This window comes from Cyprinodon variegatus, unplaced genomic scaffold, assembly GCF_000732505.1.
Source record: "Cyprinodon variegatus isolate N-32 unplaced genomic scaffold, C_variegatus-1.0 Scaffold61, whole genome shotgun sequence".
Lineage (NCBI taxonomy): Eukaryota > Metazoa > Chordata > Actinopteri > Cyprinodontiformes > Cyprinodontidae > Cyprinodon > Cyprinodon variegatus.
Window position 1 is genome coordinate 667639 of NW_015150514.1, and position 21123 is coordinate 688761.

A 21123-nucleotide genomic window follows, 5' to 3' on the forward strand; every position below is an offset into this window, starting at 1 on the left:
AATATTTATTTCTGTATTTGACTCCAGCACACGTCAGTGTTTCTGTAAGCATATGTTCTCCATTCATTTCTTCTCAACATCACGGCTTCTTTCCTATTATTGACTGAAGACTAGTGTAATCTGTGAATAAATAATATTCTTAATATCTTGCAGCTGCTCTGGATTTAAACAGATGTAACATCCAATGATTCGAACAACTGAATAACAGGTATATTTCCACTTTATAATATAGAATTTAGAACCATATGAAACCAATACGCCTTGTTACACCGCTGCCCCCTTCAGGTGACAAAGCTAAAAGCATGAAAACGTTTGACTTTCTTGTTAATATCAAAAGTTTATTAAAGATATCAAATACAAACACAAACATAAGAATAAAAACATTTAACTTTACAAACAGTCAGGTTTGCCCAATCATTTTGTCCCAAGTACAAAATGGACCCGTCCTATCAAACTTTTGACAGTTGAAAAAGTAATTTTACAAGAACTAATTTCAAAGTTGGAATACCTCAACATGGGGGATGTACTATGTATTATTTAAGGTAATTTCGCTAAGAAAACCAAAAAGAGAAAGCAAATATTAACACTGAAAATATTTAATGAGACATTTAGAAATTGGACAGAAAACAAGATAGTGGAACGTAAAAGTAAAACAACCTGAGAAGTCAGACCTATGGAGGACCTTAGATCAGGCATCTAGACGAAATAAAAAGATTCCCGAAAAAATGATTATTTTATAAAAGTGCATCACATCTGGAAAATGATTCCACAGAATCTGACAAAAACAAAAACAGGCATTTTAAATTAATCTCTTTAATCCACCTTATAGATGACCTTTCTGAATATAATAAGCAGTAACTATGTACTGTGCTCTTTCCCCCGATGGTGTTTGCAAACTCATCAGCCTCCATTTCAACTATAGAAGACATGCATGCGACCTGATGCATTTGCACCCAGCAGGGCATTTCTGGTGGGATGGAAGGCAGTGACCGACAGCACCGTGGCAAGGTTATCATCCATAAAGGAGTGCAGCAGCCGACCGCTCTCATGGAACACCTCCACCCTGCGAGGCCTTTTCATACTTCCCACTACGAAGCAGTCTTCCTTCTTTGGGTCCCACACTGCTGACAGCTTTGTCAACCATCGACCTGTGTGCATGTCATGACTGGGGAACCAAGGAGGAGAAACATAATGCTCACTTACACAAGAACACATTAATAAAATAATATACGATAACTCAAATATATTATTGTACCTGAGGGATCTGAGGACGGGAGGTGCAGCAGTCATTGAAGATGTATCATATATCCTATGAAGTTAAAGAAAAGGTTTAAAATATAATCAACAAAAAGGTACAGAATAACCTTTTATTCTTGCCATGTTAGGACCCACAACTTCAATGCATTTGTTTTGGGGACGTTTTTGGCAACAAGTCAAGTAATGCTTAATTGTTTAGGCAGAGAAGAAAATGTAAATATATTATAGAAGAGGGGAAATAGGCATGCTTAAGTGCTTGAAATAAATACCACTAAATTGAACATAGTGATTGAATTTAGCTCGGTGATATTATTTTTTTTTGATTTTGGGGAAGTTTTACACAGATCCCCGGGATTAAAGAAAAAAAACTTCTTCCAGGATAGTTGCAGTTATATATATATATATATACATTTTGATTGAGATGATAGAGTTGATCAGATTTTCCAGCATTTAGTTCTTGTTTCTCTCCTAGAGATGGTTATGAGATTTTACTTTTACTAACTGTACGTGCTCTCTTTCATCATTTTGACATAATAACCAGTTCAAATCTCATCTGCTTAAATGTTGTGAGGTGAAGATGCTTTAACCAGTTTGCTTCACCTTATGTGGTTATCCAAGCAAGAGGTGAGAACTCTGTTCCCTGAGCAAGGTGAAAAATAAGCGCTGTTAATGACTAAAGAATGCCCATGCAGATGAGACACGGCCTTGCTGTTTGTCTTCTTAAGGTATCTGCTGTCATAAATGCTCACAGTCCTGTAGGCAAGAAAAAAGAAAACATTTAGACATGTCAAAAAGGATGATAGAAAATTGAAATCAGAGAAGAAACCCAATATTCAGAAGTTACCTTCCTTCTGCTGCTGCAAAGTACTGCATCTGGAGAGGGTGGACGCTTAAACTGCGAACAGCCTTTGTGTTCAGTGAGTGAAGAGACTCATGAGAGTTCCTAGAAGTACAAGACACAACTATTGTAAAAATGGTTTACCGAGTAACAACATCACAGCACTGAAATCATTCAACAAAAAAATTATTATCCACTCTGTGGATAAAAGGGCCATACCCTGGAGTCCTCCTGTCTACAATGGCGACCTCTCCAAACCAGTTCCCAACCAGAAGAGTTGAGCAGTCAGGCGACATAAAGGTAAAAGTTTTCAGCCCATCATCAATGTCATACACCTGAAAAAAAGATAAACCGGTCATGTAAGGTGTTTGTTCTAAACCAGCTAAACCCCAAACGATTAGTTTAACCTGTCTTACTATAATATTGTGTCTATTAAGTCTACAATCATTCGTAAAGCTTTTAAATTGTGAGTTTTCTGGTCAAGTTTAAGGATGGCCAAAACTCTTCTAAAGCATCCTAAGTACCTTTATTCATTGAGGACAGCTTTCATCACCTCTCTGCAGTTTATTTTTTTAAAACAAAAGTGTTGAAGCTATTCATCGTGGCTGCTAAGAGCGGGTCTACAAGGCCATCACTATGTTACTTTAATTTCCAGTAGCCACATTACAATATATTAGTCATCTAACACTTAATGATCTAAGAGGATCTATATATAGGAAAGACCCATGGTGCTTTGCGTGAAAGAAAACTAAAGGAACCATTTTATCTCCTGAGATGTCTGCATAGTTTCCGATTAGAAACTTTCTTCCAAGTCAACTGTAAATAAACAAAACCTATTTTGCCAGGTGTATCTATGATTTCAAAATTAAATCAGATTTTTATAACAAATGTGCTTGATTTGATGAGAATGGCACGTACATCGTCGAAAACGGCCTTCTCTATGTCCATGCAGCGCAAAGATCCATCGTAGCTGACGCTCAGCAGCTGCGTGGGGTGGGCCGTGGAAAACTCCATGCAGCTGACCGGACGGGAGTGTGGCTCAAAGAGCAGAACACCATCATTGCCCCATTCAGCACCCTGATGCACAGAAAAACAATTATTTCATTAAAAGTAGGCATTATTACATCAAATATATGTTTGAGATAAACAGTAGGCCCAGAGGATATGGTTAGAGACATGATAGGGTTTATTTATGTAAGACTTGTATAAAGCAGCTAATGTCTTTCTCTTCATTCAAGATCAAACACTACAGAAACCTGATGGAGCAATAACTCCTGCACGTGCAGCAGTGTAGACTGAGGTCTTTCCTGGAAAGCTAATAAAAAACTGTAGGCAGTAATTCTAAAATTAACAAATTTTAAAAAAAGCAACTATAATTTATAATTAATGTCAGTAACGAGTCCAAAAAAAGTAATGTATTCAACAGCTTTCCACGTTCTCCCACTTTTAAACCAGGAGGAAGGAGAGAAGATCAAGAGAGCTGCTGGCAAGATTAAAACTAAGTAACAGCAATAAACATTTACATTCTGTTTTATAATCACTTTAAAGGTCAGAAGGCGTATAAAATATTTACACATATTTAATAAAAGACTTGAGTGATTTAAACCAAAGGAGCAAAACAGGAGTTGTTTCTTGAAAAAAAATATTAATCCAAAAGCTTTTGGCTTTTTAAAAACAATTAAATATTATTTTGAAAGATGTTACAACTTTTCCAACAAATCTAAGAAATCTAACAAATATTGAACTGAGATGACTGAATTACAGTGCTGAAACGGAAGCAGCCAGGAGCCCACATTAACAAGAAAACAAGGTGTTGTTAAAAGCTGAAGGGAGTTAAGGGGGAGTTTACAAATCCTTTTGGTTTTCCTTTTTGAATAAGAAAAAATGCAAAAAGAAGGGTGTTCCAGTCATGAAAGAGCAAAACTGAAGCTTCAGTTCGAGTATAAAATGCTCCATGTGTGGTAAACCAACATGGCTCAGATGTTTGAAAAGGACAGAGCTTCAAAATCTTAAAAAAATATATAAAAACTTACCAAATTCCAGAGTCCCACTTTTCCCCACTTGTCTCCAGCAGCCATCAACAGGCTGGAACTGCAGGGGTGGAAGGCTGCAGAGAAGATTCGATCTTTCACCACTTTGGCCACATTGTCTTCTGTTATCTTCATGCTTTTCAGTGCAGAGATGTACCTGTATGCAGACATAAAAAGTTATAAGCATTTTACTCACAAAAAAAGATGTAATGTCAGCAGTGGAAAAAAAAAAAATCATCTTACTCTTTAAGATCAAGGTTGGTTTTTATCTTCTTTTTCTTCTGTTGACAAAAACAAAGCAATCGTCTCAAAATGGTAACACTGGCTAAAAACTTTACTTAAAATGCTTAATTTTATGGATTTCAAAGGGATTTTGAGTATGAATAACAATAGGAAGATGTGATGGAGGTAATGAAAACGTTAAACCAGGAACTACTTGATCAAATTCATACCTCAGAGCAGAGATCTATAAGCTGTGGTGGAATCTTGACGCCTTCCTCCTGGTTTATGGCGTCCATCAGAACAGGGCCAGGAGGCTTCTTTAATACTTTGTTCTTTAGACAAAGGAAATAAATAAATAAATAGAATTAAAGGTGAGGAAAACCAAATTCAGCACAATATTAAATTGCACAATATATATTTAAAGCTCTGAACTTCCATATCAATGCTTTTTTTCCTTCTTCCATACTTTTTACATTTGATCACTGCTGCACTTTAAGAAATGAAAATGTCATGAAAGCTGTACAAAAGGAAATTTATTTTAGTATACATTCTGTGTATACAAAATGACAAAAATAAGTTGTCTAAGTCTAAGAACATTAGTAAGACCATACCAGATGGTGGTCAAACGAGTCTGTGGGTTCTTTAGGAAGAGTCAGCTTCTCTGCAGGTTTGTTTTGAAGGCGCAGGGATTTACGAGGTGGGAGTACTTCCTTCACGATAGCAGTAGACCTGCACAGAAATATAACCAATACTCAAAATAAGATAGGAAGAAAACTGTCCTGATAATAAAACACAACTAAAAAGACAGTCAATAGGTTATTTTCTGTCTTTATAAGAAAGTAGTTTGAAAAGCCATTTGGGCTGAAACAGTTGATCGTATTAATTGCAATCAATTATTGAAATAATCATCAGCTAATTTAGTAATCGATTAATCATTAACTGGAGTATAGAGACTCTAAAACATGCCTTTAGCTGACAGAGCGACCCACTTAGAGCAGTAATTCACCAAGATTGTAGATAAATATTTAGACATTATGCATTTAAGATTTAAAAAAAAAAATGATTTCAATCCGTCAATGTGCTTCTATTCAGAACTCCTCAAGTGGAAAAGTTTTATTTTCACTTTGTTTACTTTCAGGAACTTTTTGCTGTCCGATTATTAATCAATTAAGCGAAAAAAAGAATTGACAGATTAATGAAATTGCAAAGTGATCATCAGTTGCAGCTCTAAATGCCATACAACTTTAACAGACCAACTTATCAAGGTATTAACTTTACACAAACTAAATGTTATAAGAAAATGGTAACAGCTAAATTCTGAAATAAGCAATCATAACTTTAAGCTGACCATACCTCAAACCTCTCTGCGATGGCTTCGGTCGTGTGGTCTGATGCAAATCCTCTCTTGCCTTTTGGAGAAGCAAAATAAAAAAAGTTTTTCCTCTGCTCAGTGAAACCAAACCATCTGAAACGGTTATGGTTTTAATCAATGCCCTGGGTTACCCATAATTCCAAGTCGTACTGTAAAAAAATTAAATACTTGTTTATATTTGTATTTTTTTTTAAACAAAGAAGGGTGTGTATGACGTCATCCGCGCGCCGGACTGGAGTCGTAACAGGCAGCCCAGGCCACAGGCGGCTACGCTCTACCCCTTCTATTCATTTGGCTAGCTAATCTAAATCGTTCAATTCCATTTGGAGAGCGAGATCATCTGTGGTAGTAGCACTAGACATCTTCCAGGCATGTGAGTAAAACTAGCAGCAGTTCAGAAGACAGGATGAATGAATGGTAGCATGACGTCATACATACTCTGCTTTGTTTTAAAAAATATATAAATATAGAAAATATAACCGCAGATGTCTGGGGGACAGTGATTCGCCTACATGTTATGAATGCTGGCGTACTATAAAGAACAAATTATGAACAATTTAGTTTGTGCCTTCAAGGTGTTGCCCATAGGAAGACGTTACTTGAATTACAAAATCGAGTATCTTCAGAACAGCTCCAAATGACACACAACTAATATGGGTGAGTAGAACATGATGTAATAACATAAAATCAAGAGGCAATGTAAAAAAAAAAACGGTGTTCTCCTTTAAGAGGAATTTTTCACATCATTACACCTGTAAAGAGGCGTCCTAGCCCTTGCATAGGGGGCCAATCAGATGACAGTGATTGGGCCCCTAAACAACTGCAGTCTCTGCTTACCAATATTAATGCCATTGCCTTTCAATTGTTGGACACATATTTACCAGGATGAACCTGAGTAAATACTTAAAAACGACAGCACCTCATTGTGTGAAAGTTAACAATGGCATTTTAAAGTCTAATGAACTAGAGATAATAAACAGAGATGAAAGTTGATGGTGTGTCTGGACCAAACCAGTCCATCTACCTGGAATAAGTTGATGGAGGACAGAAAAGCCTGGTTCTTCCTGATGTTCTCAAGACGCTCCAGTTCATATTCAGACAACCCTCCTGCATAACCATCCTGTTACACAAAGACACATTATGCATACCACCTCCAACCCTTCACACACAGAACCTGCTCCACCATATTACACCCAACATGAATGCATCCCTGCACTTACAGCTGACTGGTCCACTTCATCTTCTGCATCTTCATCCTTTATGCGTTTTATCTCTGGCTTTTCTTGTTCGGTTTTTATTTTCTATGGAGGATTTTTTTTAAATGCACAACTGTTAACGAACAACTTTCCGACAGAACCAACCGAATCCCATTCAGTAGCTCCACTTACTTTCTTCTTCTTTTGATCCGGGGTGTCAGGAGAAAAGGCGAGACGTTTAGGGGCCACGGCCCTTCGAGAGGACCGTCGAACTGTTGCTTCGGGGGTCACGTTTTGTTCATCGTTCTGAGGGCAAAAGAAAACCGGTTACAAAGAGTTTCAGCGGATTAAAAAGCCCAAATGGAGGAGAGGGAGGCGGTTACCATACCTCAACAGACGCTTCTCGTTTCGTTTTTTTGGTCAACATGTCAGGATATTAGCTTTATCCACAGGTTGATAAATCCAGACAGTGAATGTCTGCTGTACAGCATCAAACTGCAACTCACAGTTACTGAAGTTAAAACATGTTTGGCGCCACACCGAGGAAGTGTTTTGTAACAAGACCCTCCCCTTTTCTCTTATGCAACGCAATGCAAACAGTTGATTGGACGCGCGCGCGGTGCACCTCGAGGCGCACTGCGCGCGCGTCCAATCAACTGTCTGCATTGAGACGTCTGCTTTAGGCGCAGAAATCCATAGAGAGAGTAGTTTATGTTATATAGCAGAGGGCTGATCTGACTGGATTGCATCCGTTCCACATTATATGGAACAGCTCTTATTTTTTGGATAATGTATCAGTTCTCCGAAACAACACAGGGTCCAGACCAGGAAGTACAGTTGTTGTTTTTTTTTTATTGAACAAAAAAATGATTTACATTTTCAAGTAGGAATCTCCACATTTCTTTCTTACATAAAAAAGAAGACAACATATATTATAAACTTAAATATTGCAAGGACACAGAGATGAATTAATAAATAATCAGGCAGTATTATTACCACCAAAGGAAACATGCAAAACTTATGAAAAAGAAGGAAAATTTAAAAGAGACAGCCTCATTCTACTACAAGACAGTTCCTTACGTCACGTTAACTTTTGCATTTTGCTGATCAAAAACCAGAAATCTTGACATTTCACTACATAGTTTTTGTATATGTCCATATTTGTCAGCTAACAGAGATAAAGAGGAGTAGAAGATTTTAAGTTTGTTTTTGAAACTTATTACTGAAGGTTTTTGATTTTTCCATTTACATACATGTATATGATATCTTTCCATGCTTATAACAATATTGACCATATCAGATAAGTCCTTCAGAATGTCATTCTTGTATGTTAATATTTGATTTAAGTACAGTTGTTCAGCACAGTCCCGCACCTCCACTACTGTCAACCCCCAGTCACACCTCGTTCAGCGTCTCCAAGGCATAAATGAAATAACATTTATGTTTATATTTACAGAAATACTTGGTGAGAAGCAGAGGCATAGCCAAATTTTTTTTTATAAGGGTGGCCAATAACACATGTAGACTGAGGGGTGGCCGAAAGTGGATAGGCACCAGAACCTCAGGGTCAATCTGCACTGTTCCAACAGGAAAATTAACAAGCAAAACATCCATATTTTCTAAATAAAGACTAACTATACTTTCCCACAGGCTTTGCTAACAAAAAGATACATATACCGTAAATCCTCTAATATAGGACGGGGCCTTTATTTCACTCAGGTACATCTTGGTCCAGGCCATTATTGGAAGGAGGCCAGAATTAGAGGCAGGCCTTTATTTGATCAAAACAGACTACCAATGAAATGAATAAAAACAAGATTTTGTCTCTTTGAACCTATAAAATAGTAGGTTCATTTATTGAAAAAGTAAAGTTATACAGAACGTTATTCAGACTTCTTCCAGCGGCTGCAATTTTTCTGCACGGCAATAACAGAAAAGAAAAAAAGACACAGAATGGAATATTGGCCAAACTGACTTGCGAAACTAAATTTTGCTGTTCTGCCATCACAGCAAAGTTTTATTTGAGGCAGGCTAAGTGGAAGTAGGCTGTGAGTATCATATATTTCAAGGGAAATTCAGAACAACGAAGGCCAATGAAGTTCTGTCATTTCAACGCTGCCTGGTTACAACCAGACCTACCGGTTATCACATTTGTCTTTCAGATCAGAACGATTGTGTAAGGTCACTACGATCTCTGTGTAAGGATGGGACTTCCCATGCTAATGGCTTAGATTCGTTAGCAAACATTGCCCCCCCACATTGTGGTACTTGTATGTTGCTATCACAAGTTGTTGAGGACTGCCCAGGAACATCGTTGGTTCTTATTATAGCCCGGCCTGTATACGAGTCCGTCCGTTATTTACCTTCGCCGACAGTGAGCCCGGCCATTGTTAGAGACCCGGCCGCTAATGGAATACAGGCCAATATTAGAGGATTTATGGTATTTAAATATCCGTAATTTCTAGATAAAGGTATAAAAATTAGGTTTGAGTTCTTGGGCATAAATCTTTTCCATTGTCATTACTTACCTACTTGTACCAATAAATATTCTGCATAAAATTGATATTTACAAGCACTAATATCTTTATTATTTTTTTTTTATTTACCGTATCTTTGATTTCACTGAAGACTCCTAGATGACTTGTAGAGACAGATATTTTTTTATTTTTTATATAACACAAAATCTAGTTCTGAAAAGAGCATGAATTATGTTAGTATATTGATGTGTATCATTAACCACAAAAAAAAAATCAAATGTTTTGAATATTCCACTTGAGAGTATTACTGCTGATACCATCTGTATTAGAGGGGAAAATGGTAGGGGGGGGCACAGGGGTGACCAGTGATTGGCTAAGGGTGGCCATGGTCACCCCTGGCCCTCCATCTAGCTCCGCCCCTGGTGAGAAGGAGAAGGTGTAACCACCTTTGAGTCGGATTTATTGCTTAGTCTGAGGCCAATTAATATTTAGAAATAGTCTTCCACATTCATTATGCAAAGTAAAATAAACATTTTCTTCATTGCACTGATGTTAAGACTGCACAGACATCCAGCAAGGTGTTTTTAAGATATGAACAACTCAATTTGTCTTATCACGTAAATATAGTTCAATTAGTCTACAGCTTTTTGAGCTCTTTCCAGTCCGCTTGGCTTTCATTCACATCTCTATTCCTAACACGCCACAGTTCACTTGAACTGAGCCGAGACCTAGATTTTGAGGGGGACCAAATTTCACTTTTTTGGTCTGGATCAGAGTTTAATTGTGGATTCACACCTTCCTTAACGAACCAAAGTTTCTGGCCAAACAAACTGTGGTCTAATAAAAGCGGACTAAACATGGCTGCTGTGAATATACATCCTTACTTTCAATTTATCAATGTCTTACCTGTTTTAATGTTAATGATACGGTAAAAGTAGGGATTTTAACATGATGTGGTGTTTTATAAAGCCTGAAGTAATATGAGTTAGGTGTTAAGTGTTTACTAAGATTAGTTAATCTTTTTTTTTTAACAAACCCAAGAAAACACATATGTGTTTGTAAGCACTGTGCTCTATGTTAATTTACTCTAAACAGCTGTTTCTAGTTTTTTTTTTTTTTTTATTGACTGTAGACTAGTGTAAAGCGTGAATAAATAATATTAGCACTGTATATAAATAAAACACAGTTACTATTTTAAAGATGTACCGTAATTTTCATGAATTTGGAAAACAAAATCCATTTCCAGTTTAATTTCAGGTCAGTATTGTCAGCATGTGTGTTCTGGTGTGTATGGAAACTGCATTCAACATTTAATTTTTTCACTTGACTTCCCTCTTATAATATAAATATTATATAGTATATAATATCATATATAATATAAATATTATCTGAGTAGGAGTAAAGTGTTCAGCCTATGTTTTGGAAATCCCAGGCTCCAAACAAAATTGGTGCCAATGAAATTGTTTAATACAGATTTCAAACACTTAAAAATTCAAACAGAATGTCTTTATGTCTAGTTAATGTCTAGTTAACTATTATTTAACTAGTTATTTTACCATTTAGATCAGGCATCCCCAACCTTGGTCCTCGAGGCCCACTGTCCTGTAGGTTTTATAGGTTTCCCTGCTTTAGCACAGCTGATTATAATGATTGCAGTAGACCAAAAGCCTGTTAATCAGTTTTCAATTAAAATCAGCTGTGCTGGAGCAAGGAAACCTCTAAAACTTTCAGGACAGCGGCCCTCGAGGACTGGTTGGGGATGCCTGATCTAGATGGTTAAATAACATTGAAACTAGGGAGGTATTTGATGAAATGTCAGAGAAAGTATCAATTAGGCTGTTTTGCTGATCCGATTTCCCTTGTATAGCTGACATCACGTGATGACATGTCAACATGAGGGTGGAGATTGGATGAGGACCCAAATTAATAAATGAGGAAGGTAGAGATGAGTTCTTGTAGGTTTAATGTGGTCAAAGGACTAGAAAGGAGCTAGGGGAAAGGAGACGGCCACAAGGGGGCAACGGAAAGAAACTGAAGACTGCTTAAATATAACACAAAATGGAAAAGATCAAAAGATCACACATCAATGAAAACTCATAAATAAGACTTGGGAGATTAAAACTGTTTTACAAACATTTTTTTTTTTTATTTAAATGTGTTAATTGGATAATTTGATGTAATATAAAACAACCATATACCCCTGCTTTAAACTCAAACCCACAGGATGTAAACCAAATCCACAAATTCCGTGTCCAAATTGAAAATTGAGTGCACATGCATAGGTCAAAATTAAAAGCAGAAAAACAAGTCTGAGACATTTCACCCCCTGAGAAAGAACAGATTTATTAACAAGAGGTAATCAGCATAGAGTACACTTTTATACAAAACTGGAAATACTACTCAAGCTGAAATAGACCGAAAGATATTTCTTATCACTGGGTATTGCTCACTGAAAACATCTGGTGTTCCTGTTGGAGGATACAGAGTTAAGGATGCAAAGTAGGGTTTAAATACAGTACACATACCATTTTATATATAGGTTTGATCTGATCACAAAGTGGAACATGCCTGCCACTTAAGCTTTAGGTATTTCTCTATACAAAGCGTGTAGAAAATACATATAAATATTTCAAGAAGCACATTGATACTACTGTGTAGCTCCTGCTAACACGTTAGGATAGAATGTGTTACACTTATAAGTTGCCTTAAAAATATATATCAGCGTGTCAAAGAGGGGATAGTATTCTAGGATTTAACAATCATAAGAATAACACGTCTCCAGGGATGCATCTTTGAGCATGTTACTAGATGCTTCAGACTGTCTGTACATAATACAATCTATCCTGGTTAATTGGCAAATTGTAGAACAAAGTAGTTCACATACTTTTGTGGAATATAATCCATTTCATGATTAAGGCAAAACCATAATGCACTATCAGAGGAGGGGCCTAACAGAAAGACTGCACCCTCCGGATCTGAATATAGAAGCTGGGAGCTTTTACTTCTGTAAGTGGCTCAAAAATGTTACATTTGCTACATACAATGCCTGGTGCTTACACCATATATACATGACACTGCCCACCAGGGGAATAAAATAAGCAAAGCAGTAAAAAAAATCTATAAAGAAACCTTCTGTTTCATTGCAATCCCTAGAAACATGTTTATCAGTCAGTGGTTACATAAAACAGAAAATGTGATTCAGCTTTAGTTGTCACACTTTTTCCCTAGGCTCTGCCGTAAACAACGTTATAACTTCTCAAAGATTTATAGAAATTGACATTTGTGTATGAGTATCTTTGAAGCTAATATCTGCATAACACAAATATAGCTTTTCTAAAACATAGAAATTAGTTTTCCATACCTTAAAGATTACTTTCCCAAATTTTCCATGCAATCTCCAGAAGCTTTGTAATGTAGGCAATAATTTCCTTCTAAGTTTCAGGAAGAAACCAAGAAGTTTCAGAAAGTGACCTGTAAGATCCAGAATGAATCTGACAAATTATAGAAAGTACTCAGTGAAGTTACCAGTCAGTTTTATGGAGATTAAAGGAAAGCACTTTGTATATTCAAAAAAATGGAAGTTTGATTTTCATAAACCCACCAGTAAGATATGCACTAAAGAGTAACTGGTAATTTTAGCAAGGTATAGTCTAATTACCTGAAAGCACATGGTAGCTTCTGAGAAGTTATCAGAAAGTTTCAAAATAAACAGGTCCTCCAAAGTTTAATACAAGTCCCTGGTAAGTGGTGGAAAGTTACCTTATATATTTTTGTAATATAACTGGAAATTGAAACTGGTAAATTCTAGGATAGAGTATTTTATTTTTAAGAAAGTACAATGGAAGTTCCAGAAAGTAACCTCTAAGATTTGGCTAAGAAAACGGTAAGTTCCTGAAGAATATGTGATCCTGGAACTCCTGATACATGAATAAGAATTTTAACAAAAAATTATTTTTGTCAAGGTTGGAAAGTTAACTTCCAGTTCTCTACCATTTTCAATGTATATATGCAAAGTCACGTTCAACGTAGACTGCAATCCTACAAACTGCCCTTAAAATCTGGGATTGTACAACAACCTGAAAATTAAATTTCTGGGATAATTGACAAGATCATTGATTTTACAATGAGAGCTTGTCGATAGCTCCTGCAGAGTCTTGACTTCAGTTCTCCCTAAGAGATTTTGTTTTATACTGCACTTTAGATGCAATTAAATATTACGTCTGCAAACTCTCCTTTCTATCTGTTCTCTAGTGCAAAATAAACAGGTCATAAAATAGCATTTAGGACAATATAGAACAAATAAATACTCTATAGAAATAAAACCTCTGTGGGCTTCTACTCAGTTTCTAATAACAATAATACACAAAGTTCATTAGGAAGAAATACAAGGAGGGCACAGCCTATTGTGTCTAATACAAATAAAGATAAATATGCATTTTTAAACTTTCTCTCTACATGTAGCATGTAATCATGATACAAATCCTCTTCATGATGACGTTTTGGGCTCAATTCTGAGAGATGCTTCATACAGGCTCTCTTCATCCATTACTGTGCTGTTGTCCAACAGGTATTTTGCTGCCTGCAACAATAAAAAGCACATTTATAAAATACTGAAAATAATTTTATTTTCAAGATCTATTTTTGGTAGGGAAATATAGAATAAGAACTGTATGTTCTTTTTTTCTCTAACGGATCTCTTCATGTGTGCTGCAAATTAGGAAGAATACTTTATCGTAGTCCTTAAATAACCTCCAGCCATTCAGCAGATTATCAGATTTTTCTTTTTATATGGTATGCTCATGTAAAGCACTTTGTTATTGTAATGTGCAATACAAATATATGTACGGTGCATGAGAAGTGAAAAAGCAGTAAAAATTTATAAACACGGAGCAAATACAACAAAAGTCTTGCAAGAAAAAACATAAATAGCAAACACAAAAAATAGGCAAACACACAAATAAAACAATGTTAAAACAATGTAAGAAGGGAAATACTGTAATCACAGAAAATAATAAAGAGCAGCAAATGCTGCTCTGCAAATGCACTGCAAATACATAAACATGCTGCAGACACAAAGCCCGCTGCAAAAACATAAATTACGCTATCACACAAAACAAATGTAAAAAAAACCATCTTCAAGTAGCAACAATAAATAAAAGTTAAGAAAAGCTGCAAAATAATTCTGCATAACAGAAGTCATGCAGACCACCGTTAGGGGAGATGAAGTTATATGGTAGCAGACCCGTAATATAGACATAGACAGGATGCTTGAAGAAAATAAAGCATAAATAATATACCAAATGAATGAGCACAAAACACGTATTTTCCAAATAAAGACAGACTAGATTTTTATGGAGCCCTTGATGATAAATATACACACATATTTACACAACATGCTGTTGAAGATAATCAGTCATCCAGGTCATAGTCATTCCAAAAAAGTTAAGAAAATAATCCACTGGACTTTGCTTCCAAATTTGAAGACCTGATAGCACAGACATAAACAGGCCCATTCCCATAGGCGGACCCATTTGTCTGTGTTGGGAGCTGGAGAAATTCCACCTTTCTCCAGCAGAGTCCGCCGTGGATCCTCTGAGGGAGCCTCCTGCACAGCTGCAGTTCATCAAGATCATCAGAGGATCCACTACTTAAGCTGTCTTCAGACCTTGCCTCAACGCCGCAGTGTTGTTCCAGTTGGTCAGCGCTTAAGCCTAGATCCTCAGTGAAACTCTATGACTTTGAATCCAGCCTGGATTCTAACTATTGTCTCTGTCTTCCAGGAAACCTGTGCCTCCTCTGTGAAAGCTCAGGAAGAGCTAACCTGCCGAGCCGACCCTCAGAGCCAAACCTGAAGAATCTCAGAGAACCTCCAAGCAGCTCAGGACTAGAGCTGAAAAACCCAAAACCAAGGTCTGTTCATTATAGACGTGAGACGCTGAAGCAGCAAACGGACTCTGCTGTTGAACTCCTCTCCAGATCCAACAGTGACTCTCCCAAGGCTAACCTCAAGAACCCTCAAGGTACAATCAGTGATCTTCTGGAAATCAAACCTCTGTTGGCAACGCTAACTGAACTGTCTCTCACGCAGACTCCGGTGAACCAGTATCCAGGCCCCGAACCAGAACCAGTACATTCTGTGTGCTTGTGCATAATAAACTTGTTAAACTTTCATCCCTGTGTCCGTCAGTGGTGTTCTGCATTCTTGGGTCGCTTTTAGTGAACCCATCATGACAGTCTGGTTCAATTAGCATGTTTTCTAAGCCAAAATAAGGCTTTGTTTCTGGTCCACTCTATAAAGCCTTGAACTGAATGCTATTTCTGACATTTTGAATAAAAAAAGCTTCCTTGATTGGAAACAAAATGTCTTCAAACTTGGAAACACGGTCCAATGGATTGTTTTTTTTTTTTTTGTTTTTTGTTTTTTACTTTTTTGTAATATTTGCATAACCATTCATGGACAATCTTTCATTTCGAGTTTAGGATGATTCATTTATTGGTTGTTCCAGACATTAGTCTTTGTGATGGACTTCCCTAAACCATGTGCTCTTGGTGCGCATGCATATTTCTGTTTTTTATATATCCGCTTAGCTTTGGTTTCAGGTATTTATTGTAGCCTCTGCTACTCTCACTTTAAAAAAAATAATAAAGCCTGCGAGTTCCAAAAATCTAGTATTCTTACAAGTTCATGGAAAGAAAAGGAAGGCAGAAAGATATAAGAAAGACAAAAGACCAGAGTGTATTTCTGATATTATTTAACATGGTGGCAGAGGGGCAGGTAGGAGTTCATGCTCATGCTCGGTTATTCTCAAAGCAATTTGGTAATTTCTTAAAAACATTTTTACATCTTAAATGGAGATGTGCTTGAAAGTTTAGACACAATCCCGTTAAAGAAAAGGCTAAATTCAAAACAGTTTATTCAAAATAACAAGAAACTGACAGAAAAGATAAATTAAGATTAACTAAATTATGATATAGTAATTTGAAATATAGTGAATTTAATTGTGGTTTTAAAATGATGAAAGCAAACAAAGAAAAGTTCCAGACACGTTAGAGCCGCTTGTTAATGAACATTCCACCAACATACCATCAACAGGTGCAGAAATCTGACTGAATATTTCAGAAAACACCTTATTGCACTGATTCCCTTAAAACATTGCTCAACATTTTAGGAACTCCATTGTGCTTGTGTACTTTTTTTTCATTAATATTGCTTTTGAACCATTATTCAGAATACTATGTCATGATTTCACTGGCAGCTGATTTTTTTCCATCTCTAATGGAAGCTGAATAAGCACTCAAGCACATATAAAAATTGAAGAATAGTAATACTAATAATTGAAGTTATCCCTCTGCTGCCTGAGGGACTTAACCAATCAATGTGTTTCAGATTTATTAAGAGATATAAACACTGATATAGGCTACTCTTACTTGAACTGGCCCCCCCCCCCCAAAAAAAATTATCTGATATCCTTGATGAGGCTTTCTGTGCGCATACACAGTAGGATTTATAATGTTAATAGGCATCCAGTTAGCTTGTGATAATTAGCACCTTAGATTTTATAAACACATGCAAATGACTGTAGCAAGCTTCTCCCATTCCAGTTTAAACATGACAGTGTTAGTTAAAGTTACCCAACTCCTACCAGCACATAAGGAGTAATTTAAGTTTAAGAGCAGCAAGCATGAGGACTGGTAATTGTAATAATGCATTTATATTAAGTATAAGTCAAGCATTGTGCAGCATATCCTGGTTAAAGCAAGACACTCAAACTACTATGGCAGGTCAACCGCTGGAAGAACATAGTTCTGCATGGAACGCTCAGACTGGCTCCCCTCCCAAGTGGGAACGTAGGATGATGGATTAAACTATTTTAGAGGTGTGGGGTTAAAATATTATTTTTTAAACCAGTTACTATATATAGTATTTACAATGTTAAAGTTTGTTTTTCTTATGTGCTTTATTTTAAAAACCACAAACATAATAAATTAACAACTTGTGCTTTGATTAATTTAGGGGTTCTTCAGCACCCCCAAAGTGGACTAAAAACTCCTATGGTTTTGGCTACTTTCAGTATTTTTACTTTGCATGAGTTTTGCATGTTTATATGCTAGCATAATCAATGTGTTTGCAGCAGGTTTTGTGTTTGTAACACAACCAAACTTCAGTGCTCTATCTTTTGATTGCAGGATTTTTCTTTCGCATGATTCATGTTTTTCCTTTGCACGTGTTTTGAGTTTGTGTTTGATAATTCCACTTTTTTTTGTATGCTGTTTTTCTGAATTTGCTGTACATTTATGTACTTGCAGTGTATGTATGCTCATTGTTCACTATGTAATATAGTTTTCTTTGTCTTAACTGCACATTTCATCTGATAAATTCAAAATAGATATTTCTTAGGGTTAGAAATCGCTCTCATTCAAGATTTTTTTCTGTTTCCACAAAGTTTGATTTCTCTGAGATGTTGTGTACATGTTGGTCTAAATTTGTCTTTGTGAACACTTCCATCCATCAACATTACATTGTTTGTTATCATGCTGCAATATGAGGTGGTTGGCTTGAATAAAAAGCCCATCGATTGCCTCAGGATCATGTAATGGTCTGAACTATCAATGTGCTCCTGTGTGCGTTGTCTGCCCATACCATAACACAAACACCATGGGCAACCCGATCCTCAACGCCAACAATGGAAAACCTCTCACCCACATAGCATCATACTCACTGTCTGCCATCTGCCCCGTACAGGGAAAACCTAGATTTATCCGTGAATACCTCTCCAAAGTGCTAGACGCCATCGAATGTGGGAATTTAGTCAAGTGTCACCCTTAGAAGATGGAACTCTCTTACAGTAGAGAAATGAAGATTAATTTTAAGAGCAGGAACTCTAGTGGACATTGCTGTAGTCCACATTGCATTGCTCCTCTGGTATTGTGCTGTGTGACAAAACCACACATTTCACAGCGGCCTTTTACTATAGCCAGCCTGAGCTTACTCATGCCATCTATCAAAATTTTAGGATACCAAACATTTGAGAATATCTCAGAGAGAAGCGCTTTCTGTATATAACAGTGTTATTGTCACTTGAGGGTGACTATCACTCACTCACTCACTCACTCACTCACTCACTCACTCACTCACTCACTCACTCACTCACTCACTCACTCACTCACTCACTCACTCACTCACTCACNCACTCACTCACTCACTCACTCACTCACTCACTCACTCACTCACTCACTCACTCACTCACTCACTCACTCACTCACTCACTCACTCACTCACAAAGAGGTGTTCTCACCTTAGGCTGAAAATCGATCTTGTAAGCTGTTTGCTGAAACTGTCGAATCTCTCTGATAATGTGCGAAATCTGGAGACAAATGGAACGACTTTCTGTCATATTCACCCTATTCATAACACATTTTGAAAACATTACTAAAAAAACAAATGCTATATTTAATTAAACAGTGGTCGGTTTATGCAACCATTTTATTGTACTGCTTCAATCTTAATCAAAGCCTTAAAATCGATGATATGTTAATATGACATTTTTGTTTACCATTCTCATTTTCGAGAAGTTGACCAGGTTGTCCTCTGTGTAGTTTGGTGTTCCTTCTTCAATGAAAGCCAAGTCAGTCAGGTACATTCCCAGGTAAGGAACACATGGAGGGTCACAGCTGAAGCATGCATGTCACAGAGGGAGAGATGTGGTTAAAAAGAAGCACATTTGTAAAAAACAAAAAAAAATCTAGTAAAAACAAGCTTACTTTTTTAGAGCCTCCCTTAGGTTTTTGAACCGACCCTCTGATGACACGAGTTTCTGCAACTTGTCGATCACAGTTTTTGTCTAGAAAGCGGATTAAAGAAAACCTTTTACCATTTGGGAAAATCTCTGTACATCAAAATGTCTACCATTGCTGTTTTTTGATCATCAAACAGGTTTTAACAGGTTCAACCATATTTCATAAAGGAGCAAAGGATCTTAAATATCCAATTTTATGATTTTCATTTTTTGCACTTTCTTTTTTGGATCAACAGAAAATTACTTTCATCCAGAATGATCTATACCAAAAAAAACGTTTCTCAGAAGATATCAATATATTGTTGAGAAAACCTGCCTAAACCTAAGAAAAAGCTATGTTTGACACACTGCTGTGTTGAATGATTTCTGAGAAAAAGTCTAATACTCCTTTCCCACTGGCCGAAAAACCTGTTTAAACCCGGGAACAAATTGCTTTAAGTGGGAGTGGGAACAGCTCACTGACACCCGTCTACCCGGTTCAAATGACTCATCAAGTGACCTGGATTAAAATCTCGTTGGTTCTTATACGGCAGACCCGGGCTCTGTTTGCAAAGTTGATCTGCTAAATTACATAAAACCAACGTACGGATGTAAGCAGAAACATTTTGTTTACATTCGATAAACATGACGCAGCACTGGTGAGAGGGATTTGGACAGATAGTGAAAAAATACAGCAGTTTCTACGCCCTGTTTGAATGTTTACATTCTTGATTTCTGTCGCACTGGTGACATCATCAATGCAACCCAGCGTGATTGTGTCTCAAGACACGCAGCGGTGGGGGACAGAGGCCCGTGCAGCTGCCAGCGGGAGGTTAGACCCAGCTTTTTTTGCCTGTAGGAAGGGAGCCAAATGTCCATCATCAGCGGGTCACCCCATGTTTGAAAAACAAAGGTTAACCCGCAATTTTCTGTGGGAAAGAAGATTATAAGTAGACTCTCTCCCACACATCAGCGGATGGTACCTGCTTGGAAACTTTAAGCCAGGTTCTCTTGAGGCGGAAAATGGAGCTCCGGTTTAGAGAAGACGTGATCTCCAGCACGGCGTTGTAGTTGTGAAGGCAGCGACAGATGTCTGCCACAGCCACCCACTTCTCGATCACTGCCACCCGCATGTTGACATCATCCCAGTGAAGGATCTCTGAAGCAATCCTGTTACTGATCTAACAACAACAAAAACACATTACTTTTTATTATGGTTTATGAGTAATTTAAAGCCCAAACCTTGCAAAACCTGCACAGCGGAGCAGTGGGTAGCCCTGCTGCCTTGCAGCAAGAAGGTTCTAAGTCCCTTTCCAGTGTCATTCAGCATAGAGTTTGCATGTTCTCCTCCCACAGTCCAAAAACATGACTGTTAGGTTCTTGGCTTCTCTCATTTCTCCTAAGGTGTGAGTGTGTGCGTGAATGGTTGTTTGTTATTGTCTCTGTGTTGCCCTGCAAAAGGCTGGATACCTGTCCAGGGTGTACCTCGCCACTTGCCCATAGACTGCTTGAGATAGGCATCAGCACCCCTCGCAACCCCAGCTGGGATAAGCGTGTCAGAAAATGGATGGATGGATGACAGCCCAAACCCATATTGTATAAGACAAGTAACGGCTTTAGATGTGATGCTTTCTACGTTCCAAGCAAGTCCCACTGGAAGGAGGCCCAGAAGATAGCCCAGGGCATGCTAGAGAGACTATGTATCTCAGCTGGCCCTGTAACAACTTGGGCTCCCGCAGATGGAGGAGGTGTCTGGGGAAAGGTAGGTCTGGGATAGCCTGACGTAGTCAGACTCAATTCTAGTCAGAATATGAGTCTGATACTGCTCCATAGAGCTGTGATTATGGGGCGTGTTTTGAACGAACCAGGAAAAAAAATGCCTCTGTACTCAATTGGATAGACCTACAACCAATAAGAGCAACGGAGTGCGCGACCCATCTTAAGCGAGGGATAGT

General features: G+C 37.5%; 2 protein-coding genes across 2 annotated transcripts in view; both read right to left on the reverse strand.

Moving 5' to 3' along the window:
• Window positions 1-360: 360 nt before the first annotated feature.
• wdr76 (WD repeat domain 76) lies at window positions 361-7463 on the reverse strand. Its single transcript, XM_015371593.1, has 15 exons — window positions 7304-7463; window positions 7108-7221; window positions 6940-7020; window positions 6744-6839; window positions 5701-5756; window positions 4959-5076; window positions 4578-4679; window positions 4369-4406; window positions 4129-4282; window positions 3014-3172; window positions 2315-2430; window positions 2102-2200; window positions 1858-2010; window positions 1256-1309; window positions 361-1165 (listed from the first exon to the last, which is right to left on the reverse strand). The coding sequence occupies exons 1-15, from the start codon at window positions 7340-7342 to the stop codon at window positions 913-915; spliced, it is 1632 nt and encodes a 543-aa protein (XP_015227079.1). The 5' UTR covers window positions 7343-7463; the 3' UTR covers window positions 361-912.
• Window positions 7464-11722: 4259 nt separating this feature from the next.
• Window positions 11723-21123, reverse strand: part of LOC107082755 (ras-specific guanine nucleotide-releasing factor 1-like) — a 36509-nt gene continuing 27108 nt past the window's right edge. The window contains exons 18-23 of the mRNA XM_015371587.1: window positions 20805-20821; window positions 20152-20349; window positions 19155-19234; window positions 18947-19064; window positions 18689-18757; window positions 11723-13971 (exon numbers count right to left, since the gene is read on the reverse strand). Of these exons, the coding sequence (XP_015227073.1) occupies window positions 13879-13971; window positions 18689-18757; window positions 18947-19064; window positions 19155-19234; window positions 20152-20349; window positions 20805-20821 (575 nt within the window). The 3' untranslated portion in view covers window positions 11723-13878. The remainder of the gene's footprint in view (window positions 13972-18688; window positions 18758-18946; window positions 19065-19154; window positions 19235-20151; window positions 20350-20804; window positions 20822-21123) is intronic.

What these genes read in the sequence shown, in the direction of transcription:
- wdr76 (XM_015371593.1), bottom strand. Translation starts at nt 7,342, where the DNA reads ATGTTGACCAAAAAAACGAAACGAGAAGCGTCTGTTGAG. An exon ending in ACTCGTTTGACCACCATCTG is followed by an intron (nt 4,680 to 4,958) that starts GTATGGTCTTAC and finishes CTTTGTCTAAAG; the next exon opens with AACAAAGTATTAAAGAAGCC. An exon ending in AAGTGGGACTCTGGAATTTG is followed by an intron (nt 3,173 to 4,128) that starts GTAAGTTTTTAT and finishes TCTGTGCATCAG; the next exon opens with GGTGCTGAATGGGGCAATGA.